Below are 24,045 nucleotides of genomic sequence, written 5' to 3'. Positions count from 1 at the left end.
TTGGCATGTCTAAAGTGTCTGTAATGTGTATGATTTTGCCTGACATCTAGGTGTCAGGTATGATGCACGCCTTTTAGATTTTTGATATTTATTAAAATAAGCTATTAAATCATATGTAAATTAGATATAAATTTCACTACAGAATGAGCTCATACACAAAATATACCATAAATTAAAGCTCAATAGCATTTGAAGGGAATGACTTACAGTCACACAACCAACTGTAAACTGTTCATCTACTTGTCAGCTATAAGGAACACCTTTTATATTTTTGATATTTATTAAAATATGCTATTAAATCATATGAAAATTAGATATGAATTTCACTACCGAATGGGCCCATACACAAAATATGCCATTATTTAAAGCTCAATAGCATTTGAATTATGATTTATTTTGTGTATGGGCCTATTCAGTAATGAAATACATGTCAAATTTAAATGTGATTTAATAGTATATTTTAACAAATATCAAAAATCTAAAAGGTGTGTGTCATACCTGACACCTAGTCGAACACTGTACAGTTGGTTTTGTGACTGTACATCATTCCCTTCAAATGCTATTGAGCTTTAAATAATGGTATATTTTGTGTATAAGCCCATTCTGTAGTGATATTCATATCTAATTTACATATGATTTTATAGCTTATTTTGTTAAATATCACAAATCTAAGAGATGTGCATTATAGCTGACACCTAGATGAACACTTTACAGTTGGTTGTGTGACTGTACATCATTCTCTTCAAATGCTATTGAGCTTTAAATTATGGTGTATTTTGTGTATGGGCCCATTCTGTAGTGAAATACATGGCAAAATTTACATATGATTTTATAGCTTATTTTAATAAATATCAGAAATCTAAAAGGTGTGCGTCATACCTGACACCTAGATGAACACTTTCCAGTTGGTTGTGTGACTTTAAGTCGTTCCGTTCAAATGCTATTGAGCTTTAAATTACGGTATATTTTGTGTATGAGCCCATGCAGTAATAAAATACATGGTAAATTTTATATATGATTTAATAGTTTATTTTGTTAAATATAAAAAAATCTAAAAGGTGTGCATCATACCTGACACCTAGATGAACATTTTCCAGTTGGTTGTGTGACTGTACATCATTCCCTTCAAATGCTATTGAAGTTAGAAACGTGTATAACAACGTCGTATGTAACTTTAGAGACGGTCCCTTAATTTCCGAATATCTGCGAATATCGAACGTGCAACCAACTTTGTTCCAGTCAACAACTACACACGTTTTAGAAATCTGTTTATGAGAGGACGATCTGTGTAACAATAAACGGTTAAAAGTACAACGTGTCTTTTAACAATAAACGGACTTTTTTTTTTTTTTTTTTTTAATCGTTGGTGAATTGTTGCTGTATAATAGTAATAAAACATTGTGGGATGTTACAGGTGTGGAAAAATAATCCACTTCACACAATCAACCCGTCGATGGTTACGTCTCTATTTATTCCAGAAGCTGTAAATAATAGTAAGAAACTAATCAGGGGATATAAGCTGAGCGTTTCAGGGGAAAAGTGCGCTGTGTCTTTAAGTGTTCCTGTGATTTGAGTGTCTTCCGCCATTTCCGTCTCTTCTCTGTGCAGCCGGTACCGTCTGTCACTCCAAAACCCAAACCGTGTATGTGTGTGTGTGTGTGTGTGTGTGTGTGTGTGTGGACTACAAAATACACTAATAACGTTAAACACAGCCGTGTAGGGTAGGTGCATACAACTTACACACACTTCATACAGTGTATAAACACATGCATGCGTTTAACAAACCGCAGTTTTAAGCGGTTGAGCAGCACGCAGTGATTTGGTCAATAAATAACGCGAGCCTAGCAGAGGAGTTAAAATTAGCTCGAGTGTAGAAGGGCAAAGCTAGCATAGCATAGCATAGCATAGCATAGCATTATCATTAGCATAGCATAGCATAGCATAGCGCTTTGGCTAATAACAATGAGCTGCCCTGTTACATGAGCTTACAACTACTCCATACAGTCGGAAAATTGAGTACTCGGGTCTTCTGGTACTAGTTGTCTATTTCGAGTTGTTTAATCCGTACAATGTAAACATTATAACTTTTATTTGCAGTGTTTTGCTTGTAGCTGTCGTTGCTTGGTGCTCTGTCCACTGATTATACAGGAACCAAAACAAAGCGTCCTGCTCAAGGAAATAAATACACAATACATGATGTGATGCCAAAAGACCAGACTGAACTTTCAAATAAATGTTTTTATTATTAATAGTAAGTGTGTGGAAAAGGTGCATCCAGGATATACGTTGGAATTATCCAACGTTAACTAAACACAGTATTTGCTAGCTAGCTATTTTTACAGGAGTTTTAAGTAAGGTTATATGATACAAAACGCAGTTCCTCCTTCTCCAGAAGGCTACACATACTGGAAATTTTATATATATAAACGCATTTAGAATAAAAGTTAAATGGATATGATGATCACAAGTTGGTGGTCTTGTTTGTATTGTGTGTGTGTGTGTGTGTGTGTGTGTGTGTGTGTGTGTGTGTTATATTTTCTTGTCTCTCTTTTCAAAGTTTGTCCAGCACAGAAGGTTATATCTGCACTGGATCAAGATTGTGGCGTTTCAAATGCTGAGCCATGGATGACGAGGACAGCCAGGATGAGCTGATCAACAAAAACATCTCCCATGGAAAAGGCAAAAGGCCCACCGCAACTATTCTTTCTGATGAAGGTATAGTGTACTGATCAGGGCTGGCACCACTACACTAAAGGTGGTGGAGCAAATATTTTTTAGAAATATTTGATGTGAAATATTCTCCAGAAAAGAAATACATCTGTCATTTGTCTATAAAAAAAACAAAACAAACCATACAGACTAACTATTTATATATTGCTATGGAGACAGGGTCTGATTATAATACAATAACAGGGCTCAACACTAGTGATGGGAAGTTTGGATCATTTTACTGCGTCGGATCTTTGAATCTCGTTCAGCAAAATGAACGATTCTTTTTTCAAGTTATTTCATTCATTTCAGCAGAATATAATTAAAATCTCTCTCTTTCGCTTTTGCTGTCTGTCTGCATGTAGCGTGTGTGTCTGGAAACAAATGACTCTAAGACAGCTTGTTGTTCCTGAGTCATAGTAAATATTTGTTCAAAAGGAACGAATCATTCATGAACAACACATCACTACACAACACACCTTTTAATGAACGTCAGCGTAGTTTGTTTCGACCTCACACCCATCATTTTGCATTTTACAAAAAATACGTTCACAAAGTCAGATAATTTGAAAATATGTTTAAAAAATCGAAGACATGTTCATGTTCCACGATAGGCTGTTTCGCTAAACATTTTTCCAGCAAGCCTTCCTTACTTTATTTGAAGGATGTAATTTGAGGAATGTTGCTGTAATCAATTCAGAATTCAGACTATGTGCATATGTCACTTAAAATATTGAAATGTTAGCGATACTGACGCAACACACGTTGGGTTTGAGATCGAAAGATGAATATGAGACGATAGATCATGTCTAGATGGTTTAAACAATTTGGCACCTTTGGTGTCAGGCCTCCCAATTAAATTTTAAGTGAGCAAATGTATAGGAACAGCTTGGCTTTGGCGTTCCTATACTTTTAGAGGGGACTGTATGTGAGGTTAATTTTTAGTAAGGTGCTTTATTATTTTATTATACTACTGCTGCTGATATGGTCCCAAATGACATTTTAAGTGTTACTGGAAAGTTTTGAAAGCATTACATTTTAACCTAAATTCTGCTGACACCCTGACATGGTGCATTTATGCTGTTTCTGATATAATATTCACACTATTTAGAGGAAGATGGTGACGACTCGCATGAGGACGGTACAGACAGTGAGGATGATGATGATTCCCAGGACGGAGGTGGCGAGGAAGAGGACGAGGAAGATGAGAGTGATCGTAAGGACATGATGATCCTTTCAGTACTTGGGTGCTATATTTGATCTTAAATTCTGAAATAAACGTTGTGTTTTAAGACATGAGATACAGTGTGCATATCAGGGTTTCCGAGGGTCCTTAAAAAGTCTTTAAAAGTCTAAAATCCAATGATTTGGAATTTTAGGGCTTAATATAGCTTTAAAATGACTTAAATATGATTTTGACAGGGCTTAAAATTGTTTGGATTGTGAAGTTCACCATACTTTTATAAAGTTCTATTCTTCAGTCTCACTTTTAAATGTGTTTTTTTGGGAAATAAAATTTGTATTGATCACCCAATTACAAAAAAAGGAACCAATAACCAGTCATGCAAACTGTGCAGCCCGGTCATCAAAAAAAGTCTTACAAAGTTTTAAATTTAACTTGTTGAAACCTGCAGTAGCCCTGGCATATGTAGGTACGCTGCTCTCCAGTAGTAATTACAATTTTGGGTGAAATTGGGTTGTCAGTGAAAAAGAACATTTGGACATGTTTTCTTTTTGTGAGAAAGTAACAAAGTTATAACATTCTCTGTTATGGAGACAAAATAATGTGAAATGTGTGTTAACTACACAAACGAACCAAGGCCATCTACAGGACGTGTCATTGCAGGGCTCTGCCTCAGTTTCCCCACAGCTCTTATTGCTGTCTGCCTTGGAACTTATGGTGAGGGGAAATATATTCAGACACTTTTGTTTTTGTTATTTAGTATACTTCCAGTGCAGATATTCACAGATTTACACGTATAATGTCTTCCTTTAAATAAACCCCAAAGATCAGATAATAAATTTAATATTGTTCAGATTTGTGCACCCTAAAGCTGCATTACCATTTTTTCACCCTGATATCAGGCTGCAAGTAAATGTATGAAAGGTATGCATGTTATACAGTCTGAATATTTGTGCATGTATTTGACAGATGAAGATGGTGAAAAGGAGCTGGAAGGAGCAGTAGGGACAGAAGTGACTGATCTTGGACTGAGTTCAGATGAGGATGCTGAGAAATGCCCAATCTGTCTCAACACCTTCCATGAGCAGCCGGTAGCTACGCCCCAGAACTGTGAGCACTACTTCTGTCTCGACTGCATTCTGGAGTGGGCCAAGGTGAGCGTGGCACCGTAGGGTCAACAATCTGCAGCTATCACTTTGGAAGTGAATTCTTTAATGATAAGTTTTTCCCCTCTCTTGTCATTAGAATGCCAACTCTTGTCCCATTGACCGCATAGTCTTCAGTAACATCCTACTGAGAAAATGCTATGGAGGAAAAGTCCGGGAGACGGTATAGAACTCATTACTGATTTATTGTCTTTATTTAATTGTGCGGCGGTCTGGGAAAACCCATCTGATATCATGGCAAACGAATTCTGGACGAAGAAAATTGGATTTTAGCCAGAATAGGATTTTTTGTCTATAAAATACTTTGACACCTCATCTTAAAGCAACTATAAATATGCTTTCCAAACCTACATGGAAACCCTACGTTTGAATTTATTTTTTAATCTTGCCTAGACTGTCTTTGTGCAAAGATCACATTAGGTAAGAAGCCAGTTTAATAAATGTAGCAGTAAAAACAATCAGTCTGTCTAAAGATGTCTAAATCTTTGCTAGTGAAGTGTAACTTTCTTTCACAGTGAATGTTTGGCTTTAATCAAGTTGATGTTGATGATCATGCAGAACTTCATATAGTCGAAAGTGTCAATTTCATCATGTGAAGGGTTTTCCCAGGCTGCCACACAGTTCCTCGTAGTTGTATCAGTTTTCAACGTTAAGTTGATTTGACGACGACGTGCGATGAGAAGCCATTCTGGGTATAGAGTCCCTTGTATTGAAGAGCTGGACCTGTCTGTCACTTGTGCATGTAGATTACAGTTCAGAGGCCAGTGACACGTGAACAAGAGGAGCAGGTGAATGTGGATCTGGAGCAGACCAGCTGTGAGGTGTGTGGAGGGACAGACCGAGAAGATCGCCTGCTGCTCTGTGACGGCTGTGATGCCGGGTGAGATGGTCATGCTGTATTTGTGTCTAAGACACTCAGGGGCATGTTTAACAGTTAAGGTTTTTAAAGCACACAGGCTTGTGTGATGTATTAATGTACTCATATCTGCACGATGTTCAGGGATGGTTATGTTATGCGACTTGATGTAAAAATTTGTTGTGACAAATTTTGTTGTTTGTTAGACAGAAAAGGTAAGCAAGTGTGTAAATGCTTGTAACTAGCACAGCATCAACACATCGTTGTCTAGCAAAGCAGGAGTATTCCAACCTCTTCCTATAGTGTGCTTAAGGGATTTATTTATCACAGACCTTTCTGACCCTCTCGCTCTCATCTTAAAGGTACCATATGGAGTGTTTAACACCTCCCTTGGATGCTGTGCCTGTTGAGGAGTGGTTTTGCCCAGAATGTGCACCAAACAACCGCAACAGAAGTAATAAGCAAGATATTACCAATAGCAGAAAATAATTCTATTTTCCTTTCCTATCATTCCTCTCTTTATAATACATACTGATAATACAGATATGGTATCTGTTTGTAGCAGTTTTAAAACAGTTTCACACACACATACTCTTGTCATTCCTGACTGACTGAAAAGCCTTTTTTTCTATTTCTGTTTCAGGAGCTGAGCAGTTAAGTGAGGAGGAGGAGGAGAGCAGGGTTCTTCCTACCACCAGCCGCTCTCAGCCAGCAGGGTCCAGACCCACGCGTGCCATCGCACGGACGCAACACAGCGAGAGGGTCCGAGCCAATGTCAACAGACACCGTATCACACAGGCACGCACTGCTGCACAGGTTTGCATGACGCTTATGTCTGGCTCTCCTAACATACTGGAGCTTAGAGTTAAGAGGAGAACTGTTGGCTGTTGTCAGTTTCCTCAAAAGCATCACATTCTCAACCCTCTGTTGCACTTTGCTTGCTTACACAGACTTAGATGGTAGGAACATTATTAAAGGGGGAGCAAAAAACTCCTAAACCTACCCATCAGATGTGGCGCGTGATTTAATTGCCATGAGTTGTGGCTGTTTGACGCTGATCCTGGAGATCTGCAGTATACATGGCACAGTTTCCCCAAATCATCATAAAAGTTAGGATCACCTTAACAGGCAGAAAAATTTTCGCTGTGATGCACTCTCTACCGTTTTAAGGTCATTGAAGTGTCTTTTGATGTGCATTGTGCTTGTAATGGTTGCTGTGAAGTTCATCTAATTCACTATGTCGTGTTGTGGAGTCTTTTGAAATAAAATCACTCATGCATGTGAAGACTGCTGTTGCACTAGATTAGGTTGTACCAGTGAGCTCGTGCATCCCTCAGTAAATACGAGTACCTACTAGCAACTGTTGTTTAGTGATTTGAGCAGTGTAACATGCTGCCATGAAAAGGCGCTGCCATTTGACCACCACGGTTAAGCCTCTGGTATATATATATATATATATATATTTTTTCCGTGTACGCTAATGTATGCGCACAGTCGTACGCATAGCCTTTCAAATTATACTGCATTTGACATGTACGCGTACAAAGGCGGTCAATGCATGCTTGTTATGACGTTTTCTTCAACTACCTTGAGAATCAGCGGCCCTGGGTCACTACTGCCACCTTGTGGAACAACTAAATAGTGCAAAAGAATTAAATGCCAGATGGACTAGGGCACAAAATTTATTATTGTTATTTTTTTGTGTGTGTTTGTGTATTTAGGGAGACATGCATTCAAAGTCTTGACTGAGTACTGCAGCATAACCTGCCTACCTGAATTATTCCTGCATGCTGAGTGATGCTGTACTGATTTTGTTGCCGTTTCAGCTTGCACCTCAGTACCTGATGCGGTCCACATGGCTGGATGAGACCATCAATTCTGTAGTTGCCGGACTTAACACAGCTGTCTACGTGAGGGACTTCACTCCCCGGCCAAGAGTTCGCAGGAGACGCAAGCGAGGTAGCTAATAAAATTTGCAAACATAAGCATGGCTTGTCTCTATTTGTACCCAGCATGCTGCGATTTTTATATTTGATCCTGTTATTAAACGCTGACCTGGTGAATTTACTATATTTATATTACCGTTAATGTCTGCAATTTATATTTTTTATCTAGCACCAAGAAAGAAAACCACTAAAGAAGGGAAAGACATTAAGGGTAAAACCTCAACCACAAAGGTGAAAAGGCGGAAGCGTAAAGTGTGGAGAAGGAAATTAAGGAAAAAAGCGGTAGGTTGTGGGCCAGTTACACCCTAACCTCTGATGCATCTTTTCATATTTGTCCATGAATTGTCCTGCGACCAAATTTCTGAAAACATGTCCACTGGCTCAGATGAGAAGTACAGTAATTTGTAAGACATTCAAGTCAGAACTGCTGAGCTTCTTCTGTGCTGTTACTGAGAGAGGATTAATGCTCTTATTGATATGAATATTGGACCTCTATGCTTTGAGAGTATGAGCCCTGTCATACTCATAAAAAAATATTCATTGTGTCCTCTCCCAGATGGTAAAAAAGAAGACAACTCAGGGCCGCATTGCGCAGAGTCTGGGCCTGAAGAACCCCAGCCGCAGCTCTTCTATCCCCTCTGTGTACCGCCCGTGTGAGCAAACACTGGGCAGCATGAGAGCAGACATCGGGGCAGCCTCCCTCTCCATTTACGGAGACCCCTTTGATCTCGATCCCTTCAATAATGGGTGAGTTTCTGACACCTTACCTTTTAAATGAGTTTAGATGAAATTAAAGGATGAGTACTTGACATGAGGGGTTGACTGTTCAAAACTCCTTATATAACTATATAATAACCTAATTATTTTAGTGGTTACTTGTGCATTTGCCTTTGTGTGTTCATTCTCTATCTTATCTGCTTTAAAATAGCTATTATATTTAATTTAAAAAGTTTTGCTTCCATGAGTATTGGTAGTGTATTTTTAGGCCTAAAGAACAGAACTGTGTTTTTCAGGGATGAGGAGATGGACCAGGCTCCAGTTCAGCCCTCTTTGTTGGAGGCTAAACGGCGGGGTTTGTCCCACTCTGCTCTGCGCTCACACCAGCCTGTGGCCAGACCTATACTTGCTGGTTTGTCCAGGTAATCAGCCATGCCACTAGGGTTGTCATGACATCATAAACATATCTTACGATACAATACCGCACAATATTGTGTTAATTCATAATTCAAATCTACAAAATAAACCAAATTTACCGAAATATGTACACTACCAGTCAAAAGTTTTGGAGATACTCGACTGAAATGTTTCTCATGATCTTAAAAACCTTTTGATCTGAAGGTGTATGATTAAATGTTTGAAATCGGTGTTGTAGACAAAAATATAATTGTGCCAACATATTCATTTCTTTTATTAGAAAACTAACATTTTATATGCAAAAAAATATTTATTTTAAATGGATGACTTGGAGCGAAATATTCAGAAAAGCAGCCAATAAGAGTCTAGCGTAGGTGGGAACGGTTTAAAAAGCATCTCAGGGAGATTCCTCAAAAAATCGGTTGAGAAAATGTCAAGAATACATTTCTGGAAATTCTAGGCAAAAAGGGCATCTACTTTGAAGATGCTAAAATATTAAATTATTTTGGATTTTATCAAAACATAATTCCCATAGTTCCACTTGTGTTACTCCAGAGTTTTGATGACTTTATAATTATTATAAAATATGGAGGAAAAAAAAAGTAAAGAATTAGTGTGTCTAAACTTTTGACTGGTGGTGTAGATATAAATCAAAACAGACAAACCAAATTTTCCTCTGAGTTCTTTATTCTTGAGACTGGCTGTTGGAAAAACTCAAGAACATTCAAGCAACTAATTCAATGTGCCACATATTTAATCTGTTGTTCCCTAGAGCAGTGAAATCATGCAAATGGAAATTGTCCTCCGAGTACTAAGAATGAACATCATTAATAATCAATAAATTACTGAATTTGGAAATGAACTCAAATAAAATAAATAAAATCGGGATTGTTAGCTCGCTTATCATCAAGCACGGCTAATTTTATTAATTATACACAGTTGGTAGCATAACATTAGCTCCCTTACAGGCAAACACGGTTAATTTTGTCTTTAATTTATTTATTCATTTTCATATGGTTCATTTACATGTGATTCATTTACGTATGATTCATTTACATGTGATTCATTTTCATAAGATTCATATTCAAGTGATACATTTACATGTGATTCATTTACGTAGGATTCATTTACATGTGATTCATTTTCATGAGATTCATTTTCATGTGATTCATATTCAGGTGATACATTTTCATGTGATTCATTTACGTATGATTCATTTACATGTGATTCATTTACTAATTTGCTTCTCTTTAAATCCAGTTTTAGACTGTGATATTACAAAGGTCTTTCCAGATTATTACTTGCCACACTGTATGAGATAACCCCAGTAAAATTGCCTGAATTCTATAATATAATTTGTTCACCATGTTAGGTTTAAATCCTCTAAAAACAGATTGGCAATTAAATAACATTACATCCTTCAAAGCATTGGCATGTTCTGCTTACTCTCACAATCCTCCAAACTCCCACACCCAAAGTCTCCATAAACAAATGAGACAGCAGTGTATCCTACAAAAACCGACAAACCGTTGCTACACTGGGAAGAAAATTTAATCTTAGCACATAAAGATATCTTGAATATAGTTAAATTCAGCTAATATTTTTCTATTTTAGATTGTTGTTAAACAAATATATGATCGTTAAGTGTTCTGCTGAATATTTTACTAATTTCAAGCTCGGAATAGTTTTTTTCTATCGGCATCTATTTCTAGAATGAAGCAAAAAATTGTCTGCTAATAGATTCAGCTTTAAAATGAGTAAATATTTTAGTTTTACATCCTAAATAAACCTAGATATTTGACTTGGATGCTTTTTGAGAGTCTAAATTTTATCCATGTGCAAGGATATGATGCTTCTCTTGTTTTGTTAATGTAGGTTGCAGTTTTGTGGTGAAAGTTTATTAAATATTTGCCAGGTCAACTCCTTGCCTCGAGTACAGGATGGTCATGCTAGTGGTGTGTATATAGTTAAAGCATATCCCTCTGTGATGTGTGTGTGTGTGGTTGGTTAACAGTCGAGGGCACAGTATCCCTCTGGTGGAGGAGGTAGCAGAGGCTGCACCAGTCCCAGACTTGCTGGGAAGTATCCTCAGTGGCCAAAGCTTGCTGCTGATGGACAGCTCTGATGTGGTTATCAATAGAGATGGCTCTCTTAAAGCCCCCAAGCCTGGTAATTGTTTTTATTTGTTCATGTATACGATAAACTTTAGCTAACTAAAATAATTCAAATCAAGACTTAATAGTTTAGTCTATAAACTAGGTGATTTTACATTGCAGTTGTTAAGCTAGTTATGCAGTATGTTTACAATGTTTACTAAACAATCCCATCCTAATCTACTATGAGGTTAGCTTCAGTATTTCAGGGAGCATGCCTTTGTGCATGAAGTGCATTAAAAGAACACACTCATTATTTTAAATCGTGACAGTGATCACAGTATAAATGATCTGCTGTGTAATGCTGTATCATGGCCTGAGAGTGTCTAATACTTGTTCTCCTTTTAGCCTGTTTGTCATCTCCAAGTAGCAGCCTCTCGGGAAGCTCTTCTTTAGAAAGGACACCTTCCACAGGAGCAGCAGACATTCATGGCAGCAGAGAGCCTGCACCTTCCTCCAGCCCTTTAACAAACTCATCACAAAGCTCTTTCCGGCCCACTCCTGCCCCAATAATGCGTTCGGCATCCTGCCCATCTGCTTCCCATGCACCTGCATCTGTTCTTGAACACCCACGCTTATCTACGCCTCTTCCACGCAGGCCAACTCCCACAAACTCGAATGGAACTGGACACAATCAGTGGGGCACCTGCAGCATCAGAGGCCAACCCCCAGCAAGGGTTACAAACGGAGCTCCTGAATCTCATCTTGGTGAGAGGCGAAGTACCGCAAACGTCCCTGCAAAAAAGCCTCCCCCCAAACCAGTATGGGTGGATGTGTCTGTGTTGCCAAGAATACCAAAGATTAAAAGAGAAAACAGTTCTGTGGCACACAGCAGCACTGGGAGCAATAGCAACAACTTACCAGAATCTTCCATGACTAGTTTAGCAGGTGACAAAGGCCGGCAGAGTTCAGTTGACCAACAGGGAGCACGTGAAAGCAGGCAGGGTAGGCCGATAGATGGCCAGAGGCAGAGACTGGACAGAGCTGTGCCTTCGTCTTCTTTTTCTAACTCGTTCTGTACTCCATCAACTTCTGCTAGTGTACCATCAAATTCACAGCCGTCCTCTTCTTCTGCTATTAGTTTTCGGATTAGCAGCAGTGGAAACCCATGGCACGCTCGGCGGCTTTCAGCACCTGATCAAGCCCTGCCTGCAAAAGATAAGGCACCTGTGAAGAGAAACCAGAAGGACAAGCAGCAGATGTTGTCCTCTTATTCCCAGGCTAAAAAGACCTCTGTGGAGAGTGAGGTCTATGATCCCTTTAATCCCACAGGATCTGACGCCTCAGACTCTGAAGATGAGAATGAGGATGACAAGGCTGAAATAAATCTACAAAGCTCTCCAGCCACGGTACAAACTGCGGGGCAAAACGAAGATGCCGAACTTCAAATTAAAACCGAGTCCATGGACTTGGATTTGCCTGCGGACAATGAGATGTCTGGAATGAAAGTGCAAGTTAAAAAGGAGCCAACCTCTCCCAAGGATGACTCATGGTCATCACCTTCTCATCATCCAGCCACCCTGTTTGCAGCTCAGTCTCAGAGTCTTGCCGCTCTTGTGGCATACAGTGGAAGCCCTGTGGTCTCTGATGCCGAGGACAGTAGAAATTCTGAAGGTCAGTTAGTGAAATCTCCGGATCATTCCAGATCTAGCTCACTCTCCAGTCACCACAGTGAAGAGAAGGTCAAGATAGAGATAAAATCTGAACCAGATCTTGAACCATCTCCTGTGATAGCCACATCTCTAGTTGTGTCTCAGGTAACCAAAGGGAATGGGATAATACAAGAACTGTCATCCGTATCAGGAAGTTCTGATGCAAATCACAAGAGCAAAGAGAAAGAAATAAGATCACCATGTGCCAGTTCAGGAGAGGAGAGGCGATCATGGTGTGCTTCCAACAGTCCTCCTTTCAAAGCCTCTGAACAGTCTGATAAACAGAAGAAACCCTCACGGTCCGAAGACAGAAGGCGGTCGCGTTCTAGATCTCCACGCCGCAGGCGATCTCGCTCAAGATCCAGAGAGCGAAGCCACCTACGAGACAGGAGGCGCTCAACTCGCTCCAGCAGCAGCGAAAGCTCAAGGAAGAGAAGAAGGAAGCACGAGAGCCGTGACCGCTATGACAGCAGGGAGAAAGAGGCGCAGAAAAGGTCTAAGAAGAAAAGATACTCTCACTCGCGGTCAAGATCTCGATCCAGATCCAGATCAAGGTCAAAGTCCAGAGAGAGGAGAAGAGAACGAACATTTTCACATAGGTCTTCCTCAAGATCAAGGGATAGTAATGAAACAAGATCAAAAAGGAAAAGGTCTAGATCAGCTTCCAGAGACCGGAGACGGAGAGAGAATGTTTCAGAAGGCCCTCGCCGCAGAGAACGGCACAGCGACAAAAGTTCTTCTGCTGAGGAAAAGGAGCCGACTCACAGTATAGAGAGAAATGCAGTTTTAATGAAGAAGGAGTCACAGACAGGACAAAACGAATGTGACACTACACTTTCAGCTGTTTCAACTGAAAAGGAGACTGATTCGAGTAGTCAAGAGAATTCGCAATTAAATGAAGAGACTTCAAAACAACTTTCAGAGGATGTTCTTTCGATTAGTCTGTCGCACAAATCGCATGAATCCAAGCCTATTGAAATCAAAGAAGAAAAAGACTCCCCACTTAGTAAGAATAAAGAGTCCCAGCTCCTAAAAGATCAACTTCCAAAACAGCTCAAAGTAGAGCAGATTTGGCCTGATGATGATGATGATGATGAGGACTCCTGCAGTGATGATGATGTTCTTGTGATTAATTTATCTTCACCTGGCCCTACTCCCACAGATTGTGAAAAGATGACTGATTCTGATTCAACAAGCCTGTCTGTGGTGCCAAAGGAGGAGATGGAGGTAGAACCTCTGCAAGCATCATGTCCAGTAAAACAAGAACCAGTGGACTCTTCAGATGAAGAGATCAATGTGGATTATTTGATTGACAACTTGGACTTCATTAAGAAGGAGATGAAGGATGAGCCAGTAACTAATGCTGCAGGTGCTGTGGAGCCCCAGGCTGATATGGTCAAGGAGTCAGCAATGGTCAAACAGGAGATGGAGTCAGTGTTAGTAATGGCAGGCACCAAAGCCAAATCACAGGGTAAACGAGTCACTTGGAATATACAAGAGCCAGTGGTGTCCCAGCCAGACAAAATGAGCAGTGAGTATATTATTATATAACTAATAATATAAATGTGGCTTGGTTGAATGTGTCTCTCAGTAACATTAGCGACATACTGGCGCACAAAATCCATCTTCATAGCCAGAGCGATATTTCTTATATTAGTTTGTAAAATAAATTAATAAAACCTTAGGGGAGGTTGTGAGTTTCTTTCATGACCCCATTTGTAAATGTCTACAGTAGGGTACAACTTTAGAGTGTGCTGTTATATGTTTGAAAATATTTGAACTTTTTTTCCCCTTTCTCTTGTCACTTTCAGAACTTGCACTATTCAAATTGAAATTGAAGCAGGAAGGGTCTCGTAAGGCTGCGTCGTCCTCCTCTACGCAGATCACTGGTCAGGTACAGTGTTGTTCCCCTGCTTCCTTCTCAATATCTCAAATACCATAACAACCCATCAGGGCTGAAGTCTGGAAATAGAGTGTACATGCATATGACAGTCTCAGGGTGGCAGCAGGTAGTGTTTTTCTTAGGGCCGTCTGTTATGGCCTGCATCTTTGGAGGGCAGCGCAGCTCTATCATGTGACCGAAACTGAAAGTGAATGAAGAGGGATTTCAAGGGAAACGAAAGTGAACCCATAGCTGGGAAATCATAACTATTCATGAACAGCAATGACTCTTTAGGAAATGCTTACGTGTAGGCGTTTTCAGTTTGGCACAGATTGCATGTCTGCAGTTCTGAATCTGATGCCACACATGCATTGTTTTTTTTTTTTGTTGGTGTTTTTTTTTTTTTTTTTTTTTTTTTTTTTCTCCTCAGCCACAGTCAGAATATTTCAATAGTCTACAGTGATAAGATAAAATGTTTCAATATGTGCTTTCAGTACAGTACTGGTATTTGTAAATTGTGGTTAGTAGTTAATTAGTTTGTTCAGCACATTGCCTTAGTCTGTGGAAATATCAATTATTTGAGTCTTTGTTTAAAGTCTTGAACTTTGCAGAGACAGATTATATAAAGTGTATATATATATATATATATATATATATATAATATATATCTTCTTTTTTTATATATATATCATTTACAGCACCTGCACATTGTATTTTCTTCCCTTAACCCCATTGTAAGAATTATAATTGTCTTAAATAGTTAAGCACAACAAACATAAGTCCACCACTATGGTTTTTATTTTATTTTTTTGCTTTATCCCAGGTGGCAGCCGCTGTCCAGGGCGGGTCCAAATCAGCAGCCATGAGCATTAGTTCTCCGGCACTGGAAGGGAGGTCAAATGCCGGCCAGGAGAAATCCAAATCCCACAAAGAGGAGTTGTTGCAGAATCCTGATCAGAAAGACAAGGTGTGTGGGCACAGAGTAAGATTTGTAGTGTGTTTTTGCAATGTAATGAGTAGAATTAGGGATGATAGGGCTGGTTTTATATCACTGCACAAATATAAAACTAGAACTCAACTTTGCTTGTGGTACAAAGATGAATTTACAGTACAAGCATAAGATTTGGGATAATTTAGATTTGGGTTAGTTGGATGGATGTATAGTTAAGGTGAATCCCAGGTTTATGGTTAGGAGTTAATGGTTAAATTAATGCACATTTATGGGGCTTTAGAAATACTGTGGTACCAAATGTTAAGTCTGTAAACCTTTTTCTTTAACCACTTGTAGTACATGAAGAAGCTTCATATGCAGGAACGGGCCATAGAAGAGGTGAAACTGGCCATCAAACCCTTTTATCAGAAAAGGGACATAACAAAAGAGGAATACAAAGAGATCTTACGGAAGGCTGTCCAGAAGGTATGCGATTCACATGAGTGGTTTTCATTACTGTTGTCATATGCAGCAGTGAAGCACATGACTTCCTCAGAATCAGTTTTTCCATTGTTTTAAGTAACTTTGCTTCCTCCTCTTATGTACTAGGTTTGTCACAGTAAGAGTGGTGAAATTAATCCAGTGAAAGTAGCCAACCTGGTAAAGGCATATGTGGATAAGTACAAACACGCCAGGAAACATCGTAAAGCAGAGGAGAAGCAGAGTGCTGAAGGCCCCAAAGATTCTGAGACTCCTGGTTGATAAAGACTGTGTAGCTCCTAATCAGTAAACTTAATGCACACCCTTCTATTAGTCCAACTTCTCTGAAGTAACGTGACCCTAAAAGGGCTGCACAGTTGAATAATAAATGTAGTTCATTGTATGCTTTGTGCAGAGGTTCTCACCTCTGTGAAGCTACGTGAGAAAATAATTAGTGATCTGGGTTGAACAAAACTATTTTACAGTATGGATGTGTACCAGTAGTATGGTAAGCCCTCTAGCATATTTGTACACTATTGTTAAAGATGGTATAGTTATTTTTTTTAATCTTGTTAAAAGTCGACGGGATCTGTTTTGAAATATTTGATAGACATTGTTACCAAGCAAAATTTGAAATTTCACCACTGAGGCTGCTCCTTTTTCATATATTTGGTTGCCCGTATTGTGGCATATTGTACTGCTGTCATAAAAACTTTGAGAACTGGAGAAATGGACCTTTTCAGAATAAAGGTTGTTCAGTATAACAGTATTTAGAAATTGATAGTATATATGTACATTTAGCACACTGGGCGTGCTATAGATTTAAAGCTGATAATTTACATACCAGTTTTGTCAGAAATAACTTTCAGTAGGTGTGGTTGTACAGGATGCCTCATATGGCCAAACTAGCTTCAGGGTGACTGTGTGACATGGTATTTCCTGATCACAGAGGATAAATCTAGGCCTGCCTAGATTTCCACTGTGAAATGTCTGCAGAGAAACGTTTGTGAAATATTATCACTGGAAAAGAGACTATTATGCAGTACTATTAACTTCAGTTCAAAGAAGCTAAGCTCCAGTGTCCAGCCTTTCCCAGCAGCTGTTTTTAGACTCATCTCACCATCCCAATGAATCTTTATTTGTCTTTAATTTTAACAGATTCTTTTACAGAAAATATACAGAAGACCTTATATACATTGTTGAAGAATATGAATATTGATTCAACAGAAATTTCAGTTAAACTGGAAAAAGTTTATTTGTTTTTTGTTTCTATAATTAAGCCATATAGAAAATCTTTAACAACCAGTATGAAAATGCTGTATTTAGATTAACTGGATATAAATCATCATCATTAATTGTTTCCCCCTCATTGTTTCTGTTGAATTTTGCCTGAGAGTTGATTTGCCAATTATGTATTTATGTTTTTGTACAGAGATTTTAAGTATAGGAGAACACAGAGAGTGGTGCTGCAGTGCATCATAGGAATAAACCTTCATGAACATTATTCCTATAAACCAAGTGACAGATTTGTCTTCAGGACAGGGGGAGGATCTTTTGAACAAGGTGCTTTTGTTATTCTTTTCTTTGTGTTAATTTACTTTTAGCATCAGTAATTTGGAGTTGGTGAAAATGATGAATTCATATTATTTCACCCCCCCCCCCTTTTTTTTTCCCTCCACCAAGTCATGATTGGTAACTCTGCATTTAAAGACAGAATCAGTGTAATAGGCCTGTAGAAGCAGGAAATAATGTTTTTATAGTTGCTGAAGGCTGATTGTTGATAATCCCCCTTGAATGAAATGTGCTGCCTTATTACTGAATTATACTTGATTCTCATTGTGAAACGGAGAATCTCTTCTGATGATTTGTAAATACCTTTCTTTAAGTTTATTTAATAAAAGCGAAAACAAAAGTTCCTTGATTTTTGCACGCCTACATGTGCATTGTAATGAGATTCTCAAGGCGTATTTGATAGTACAGTGTGTAAACTTGTTTATTGTCCATATGACAAAATATAATAGAAAGAATCTTTTTAAGTAAAAGATAAGAAAGCTTTACAAATGTAGCCCTTTGGGCAGAGCAAGGAGAATCCTTCACAAAAAGATAAACAGTAAACAAGGTTGTCATTGACAGCAAAAGGGAGTAAAGCATCAATAGTTTCTTTAAAAAAAAAAAAAAAAGAAGAAAAGAAACTACAAATGAAATAAATTATTTACATCTTTTTTTGGCTGAATGTATTTTCTATTAAACAAACCGAAAAATAGGTAAAACAGTTTGTTACATGCTAACTGCTAGAGTTTGGGATACCCATTTCATTTTGGAAGCATAACGGGCAGCATAACAGCGATGTTTTGTAGACAATAGTTCTGCATTTCTGTGGCCAAGAAGTGCTGCATGACTGAGAGGATGAGTGAAGCCAGTATTGTGGTTAAAACCATGCTTATCAGTATTACTGCAGAGAGCAGCATACAGTGTCGAAGGCAAAACACTTTATAAAGCTAGAGGTGGTGAGAAAGTTGCTTCAATCAGTTCAAACAGGCTGTTGTGGGAGAACTGCAGGCTGATGTTGTCATTTTGTAGAGACGACGCTCCCTCCAGCTGTGCTGCCTTATGCAACTCACGACAAATCAGAGGCACTACCTGCAAAAATAAATAAATAAATAAAACTGATGCCCTAGGCAAGCAAAAGGGCAAACTGTTTTAAGTAAAACAAAGCAGACTGTATTTTACCTTCACGACAATCAGCTTTCTGTCCAGTGGCTTTCCATCTGGGAACTTCTCCCCGAAGCACAAATAGATGGTGTACTCGGGAGATCCACGTCTGTTCTCTTTGAAGTCCATGAGATCTGAAATAAAGATGGAGGCTTAAGAAGCATGCATGACACTGCTGATAATTATGTGTTGTTTGTATAGTTTATACAGTTTATAGACTTCTACTACAATTAGATAAGTTACTCATTTCCAGCGATTCATTATATACCGGAACACCTCTCAAGTAGATCCGGTCAAACAGTTTAAAGTTTAAAACAAATTCCCGAGGAACTGTAAGCATGTTGGAATATAACTCTAACAACAAGCTAGTCCTGGTATTTAATGTTATTGCAATGACTATTTGCTGCTAAATGAAAATAAGACAAGCATATGACTGATTTCAACATCAATTTTAATTTGTTTGGGAAAAATGAGAAGCAGTAAAGTTTGCAAGAGTCTAAACAGACTAGTTTTTTTGTTAGATGCTGGTATAAGTCATAAAACACCAAGGAAAGTGTCCTAATAAGCTTTTCAGACAATGCAAAATTGTTGCACGTGTCATATCTAACCTAATAGTTATATATCTCCTTACCCAATTATCAATACCAATCCTGTCTTGTCAGGACTCTACCAGTGTCAGGAGATAGTTTTAGCCCACTTTTCCACTGACTGGGTGAACATTTTAGCTAGAGTTTCATGTCTCCTGCCAAATAACCCCACACTGATGGTTTTTTTTCAGGGTGTCTCAGTGTTCCATTATTCTTGTTAAACAAGTCTCACACAGATTTTGACCCTATGAATCCTACAGTCCTCATCCTGGATCATCAGAATGTCGATATTATGTTCTTCTTAAGCATGAAGCACAAAAGGCAACCTCAGATTTGCTTTGGCCAACAACTGATGAGCTGATTTTATGATAAGTTGTATTCATCCAGATAAACAAGCTATTGACACTGTACAATACGGTGCTCTGTTAGTGGATGTGATGAAATTTTGTCCTGGATGCTTATGTGAAAATATAAAAAGACTTCATTTCCTTTCATTGTATTTATTTTCTGATTTTGGGACAATTTTACTGTTTTACCTTTCATAAACACTTGATAATATACAAGATGAGAAAGAAAACACAGTTCCCAATCTTAGATGCTAGTTTACAGATAATTTATTAAGATGTTAAGATCTAATTTCCAGTTGTCTTGGTTCTCCTACCTTTTTTGTACTTTTCGAAGCTGAACAGCAGTTCACTCTGGTTCTGGAGCAGCTTTCTGGGCTCTGGGTTCTGGATCTCAGCAGGATCGCAGGTGCTAAGGAACACGTTGCATTTGTCCTGGCGGTAGCCGTAGATGCCTGAGGAGCAGACCTCCAGGAGCAGACCCCTCTTAATGTTGTCCAGGAGGCGCTTGGTGTACTGGACCTGTTTGTGGTCAGTGAGCTGCTCGGTGCTGGGGAAGGGCACGGACGTGCCCCTCAGCTCTGACTGATCACACTGAGAGTGGAGCTGAATGTGTGGACCTACACAATGCATCTTCATCATCTCTATTTTCCTGTAGTGAATGGAGATCTCCAGCTCATTGATAGAAGGCAGGTTGAAAGGATACACTGAGAAAACATAAGTAGAGAGATTAGAGGATTAGACACTGCCTTTGTTTCTGTATGTGGAACTAATGCATTGGTAAAGTGTTGTTTGAAATGTTTATTTTGAAATAATATGTAATTCATGGTTGTAGTATTAGAGTTATGTGACTATTGCATCATGAAACACATGTAAATAAGAAGAAGAAACAGTGAACAACTTGTTGGGTTGTGCGTACCTGTATTGTAGGCTAGTGGTACTACAGTTGGTGCTGAAACAGTCATGTTATTCGGAAGGCAGTGCTGCTGCACAAATGGCATTTGGGGGCCACAGTAGTTGGTGTGATCTGCTAGGTTTTGAATAGGTTGTTGGTATTCTGACCAATCTAGTATTTCTAAAAAGCAATCAAAAATATAAGAAATAATGATCATATTATACTATTATCCTTTTGGTTAATCATTATTATCCAAAGGGTCACTTACATACATATGTTCTTAGAGGTAGCTAAATAATTGTCATTGTACAATATTTCCTCCTAACTGTATTGTAAACATAGTAATGGTTGTGATGTTACACTATATGGCCAAAAGTATATGGACACCTGACTATCACACCCACATGTAGGTTTTTCCCCAAACTGTTGCCACAAAGTTTGAAGCACACAGTTGTATAGAATGTCTTTGTTTGCTGTAGCACTAAGTTTTCCCTTCGCTGGAACTAAAAGGCCCAAACCCGTTCCAGTATGAAAACGCCCCTCTGTACAATGCGAGCTCCATGAAGACATGGCTGATTAAGGCTGGTGTAGAAGAACTCGAGTAGTCTGAGAAATTGACCTCCACCCCACTAAACACCTTTGGGATGAATTGGAACACTGACTGTGCTCATGGTTTGAGAATAGGCACTTATGGGTGTGATGGTCAGGTATCCACATATTTCTGGTGATGTAGTGTATTTTTTAATGGTAGCTATTAAGCAGGGGTTGTCAGCTGATGGACTCACCAAAAAAACATAAACATATAAAAAACAGGCTGTAGTTCAGCTCTCTGAAAACATGAACCAGTTCAGCTTCTATTGTGTATCCTCTTTTATAGCTTGCTGCAGCCAATCACATGCATTTAGTGTGTAATTTATTTAGCTCAACAGACCAGAGACTAAGTACAGGTCAGAAAGGGAAGAGTTTACACCGAGTTTCATTGATTTTCATTTAGTTTTATTTACCTTCTCTGGTCTAAATAGCAATTCTGTCACATGGATTTGACTTTTATTGTTATTTGTTATTAATAAAAGAATAGGGTCAATATAGGCATAAATATAATCACTTTTAACTGTCTATAGCCATAAACTAATCACTAATGATTAAGCATTAAAAGGTAAATGTTGTCATGATTCAGTTGTCATGCTAGTTGCTTATCCAGACCTTAGTAAGCAAAAACTGTACGTAATTGGACCTTTTGGGAAAGATTTAGGAAAAAAAGTGATATTTTGGACATACCTGTAGGCTGCTGATTTAGATGCAAGGTGTGCATGTGGTTTGGCAAATCATACTGTATTAAAACAAGATGAGGACAATAAATGAATTTGCACTTTGAGCCATATCTATTGTAAATAACTCTTAGTGGAAAGATTCTTCTCTAATCAAAGTACAATGTTTAAACACATCTGCTCTCATTAATTTTTCTAGGCTTCCTGGAGTCAGATAAAAGTCATGAACTATGTTGAATTTCGGTGAAGAACCATAATCATTAGTATTAAGAAAAGTGTCTTTATTCTTATCAGCACAGGCTATATTAATACTGTTAGTCTTTTGGAAACTTACCTCCATTTCTTCACATTTATTGTTTGTGGAGCTATACAGGGCTTCAATGTGAATGCTCGAGCTCTGCTGATGGTCTATGATAGAAGACAGATGTGACTCAGCTTCTTAAAGGCCAAGGATAGAGGCTTTAATAACACTGTTAGCATCAGGTGTCTTACTTTCAGGATGGATGATGCGGTAGATTTTATGGGGATTCTCCTCCTTGGAGTTGTCTTGGATCATCTTGAACTGCGTGAGGCCGTTGAGGGCACAGCGGAAGTTGGTCTTCCACTTTGCCTTGTCATTGGGATACTCATGGATCTTACCACTAACCACAGCCCATTCCTAGACCAGGGAAAAAAGACTCTTTTATATTAGCAGCATTTATGCAGCAAACACACTACCTGGTCACTGTAGATGCAGCAGCGTTCCTGGGTTTTTAAATATTACAGTGTCACTGCTGGGTTTTTATCAACCAAAAATATCAATACAACAGTATTCGGAAGTCAAAAACATACACTAAAGTAAAGCTAGGAAGAAATGACATGAAATTTTGCATGAAAAATGAGATATAAGATGGACCATTAAGGTAGGTGTGACTAATAAACTGGCAAAAAACTGTACACAACACTGCAGTGCCAGTGAGTGTAGACCCAAAACTGGTTTACCAAATAAACTAGCAGCTTAGTGTTTAGCATGTAATGTCTAACAGTGTTTGTGAAAGTATATGCATAATATATAATTGGATGTGAACTGAATAATTATTTCACACCACCACAATCCTTCTGCATGATAAATATGTATGGTGTAAATATGTACAAAGCTGGTTCCAGAACCTTCCATCAAAAAATGTTTGGTTTAATCCCACTCTAAAGCAGTGGTTCTCAAAATGAGGTCTGTGATTCATAGTCAGGGGGTCTGAGATTTAAAATTAAGTAATATTCTGGCTGTTAATTGTATTGGAGCCCTAGAACTTTTTTTTATTCCTGAAATTTCCACTCACAGAACACATTAGGTCTAAACTGACATCATTTGTTAGCTGTTATGTTTGAGTGACTGAGGTTTGGATGAAACTGCATTCAGTTCAATGGACCATTCAAACTGCTTAATAACTACAAGAACTCAATAAGACATGTAATAACTATGATAATAATGCATTGTTAGCTCCTCCTCTGGAACTAAATAAAACGAGCCCCTGGCTATGCTTCACGGACCCCTGGGGATTGCTGGTTTTCCAGATACTCACTCGGAATATTCTGTTATCCTCGTCTCCGAGGTCTCTCCTCGAGTTGTGCTTCCAGGGGATGCGGAATGTGTCTCTGTCGATCATGTAAAGTCCATCGTAACGTCTGGACTGCACTTGCTCTAGGAGCCACTGTCTGAACTGCGGTCGCACTGAGCTGCTCACAACAACAACAACAACAACAACGTTATATTGCATGGACACCTGCTGACCGCGCACGTACTGTATAGTGTTCATTAAAATATAATGCAAATAATCGTTTTAAATCCAGCTTTACATGCCACTGCACTCTACCTGTTTATTATGGACATGTCGCTGTAGGCCTGGTGTTCACACGCTTTGTCAATCCGTGTTTTCTAGTTTTTCTCACCGAACTGCGTGTTTATATCCAGAGTGACGTCGATCAATAGCTAACCGGGGGTTCTATCCATATATGGTTGTTCCGGTTGCCCACGCAATGACATTCCAATGGCGTCGTAAAAGAGAGCAGCTTAGAGCCACACCTCCTCCAAATTTCCCTGTCAAAACTGAAAGGCAAACACAAGGCGGTTTCAGCCACACTTTCATCATCATTTTATCTACACTGTATTG

At 38.7% G+C, this 24,045-nt stretch overlaps 2 protein-coding genes across 4 annotated transcripts; one reads left to right on the top strand and one right to left on the bottom strand.

Moving 5' to 3' along the window:
• The first annotated feature begins 1,001 nt into the window (after positions 1-1,001).
• Positions 1,002-17,452, top strand: phrf1 (PHD and ring finger domains 1). 3 transcript variants are annotated; one of them, XM_053641570.1, is made up of 18 exons: positions 1,002-1,721; positions 2,558-2,715; positions 3,821-3,925; positions 4,862-5,046; positions 5,138-5,221; positions 5,805-5,938; positions 6,277-6,368; positions 6,558-6,712; positions 7,741-7,873; positions 8,030-8,142; positions 8,417-8,607; positions 8,874-8,999; positions 11,009-11,163; positions 11,496-14,330; positions 14,611-14,693; positions 15,505-15,648; positions 15,970-16,098; positions 16,222-17,452. In XM_053641570.1, the coding sequence occupies exons 2-18, from the start codon at positions 2,622-2,624 to the stop codon at positions 16,372-16,374; spliced, it is 4,911 nt and encodes a 1,636-aa protein (XP_053497545.1). In that variant the 5' UTR covers positions 1,002-1,721; positions 2,558-2,621; the 3' UTR covers positions 16,375-17,452. The 3 variants fall into 3 exon arrangements, with proteins under 3 accessions (XP_053497545.1, XP_053497544.1, XP_053497546.1); XM_053641569.1 differs by having other exon boundaries at positions 1,003-1,721; positions 6,558-6,730; XM_053641571.1 differs by lacking the exons at positions 1,002-1,721; positions 2,558-2,715; positions 3,821-3,925; ... (3 more) ...; positions 6,277-6,368; positions 6,558-6,712 and adding an exon at positions 7,060-7,084 and having other exon boundaries at positions 7,636-7,873.
• Positions 17,453-17,988: 536 nt separating this feature from the next.
• irf7 (interferon regulatory factor 7) lies at positions 17,989-24,045 on the bottom strand. Its single transcript, XM_053641576.1, has 9 exons — positions 23,749-24,045; positions 23,458-23,611; positions 22,391-22,556; positions 22,233-22,306; positions 21,909-21,960; positions 20,655-20,810; positions 20,053-20,442; positions 18,823-18,938; positions 17,989-18,732 (listed from the first exon to the last, which is right to left on the bottom strand). Exons 1-9 carry the CDS (start codon positions 23,763-23,765, stop codon positions 18,583-18,585), a joined length of 1,275 nt encoding a protein of 424 aa, XP_053497551.1. The 5' UTR covers positions 23,766-24,045; the 3' UTR covers positions 17,989-18,582.

The sequence above is a fragment of the Ictalurus furcatus genome, chromosome 14 (genome assembly GCF_023375685.1).
Source record: "Ictalurus furcatus strain D&B chromosome 14, Billie_1.0, whole genome shotgun sequence".
Classification (NCBI taxonomy): Eukaryota; Metazoa; Chordata; class Actinopteri; order Siluriformes; family Ictaluridae; genus Ictalurus; species Ictalurus furcatus.
This window is presented reverse-complemented; position numbering and strand designations above follow the sequence as displayed.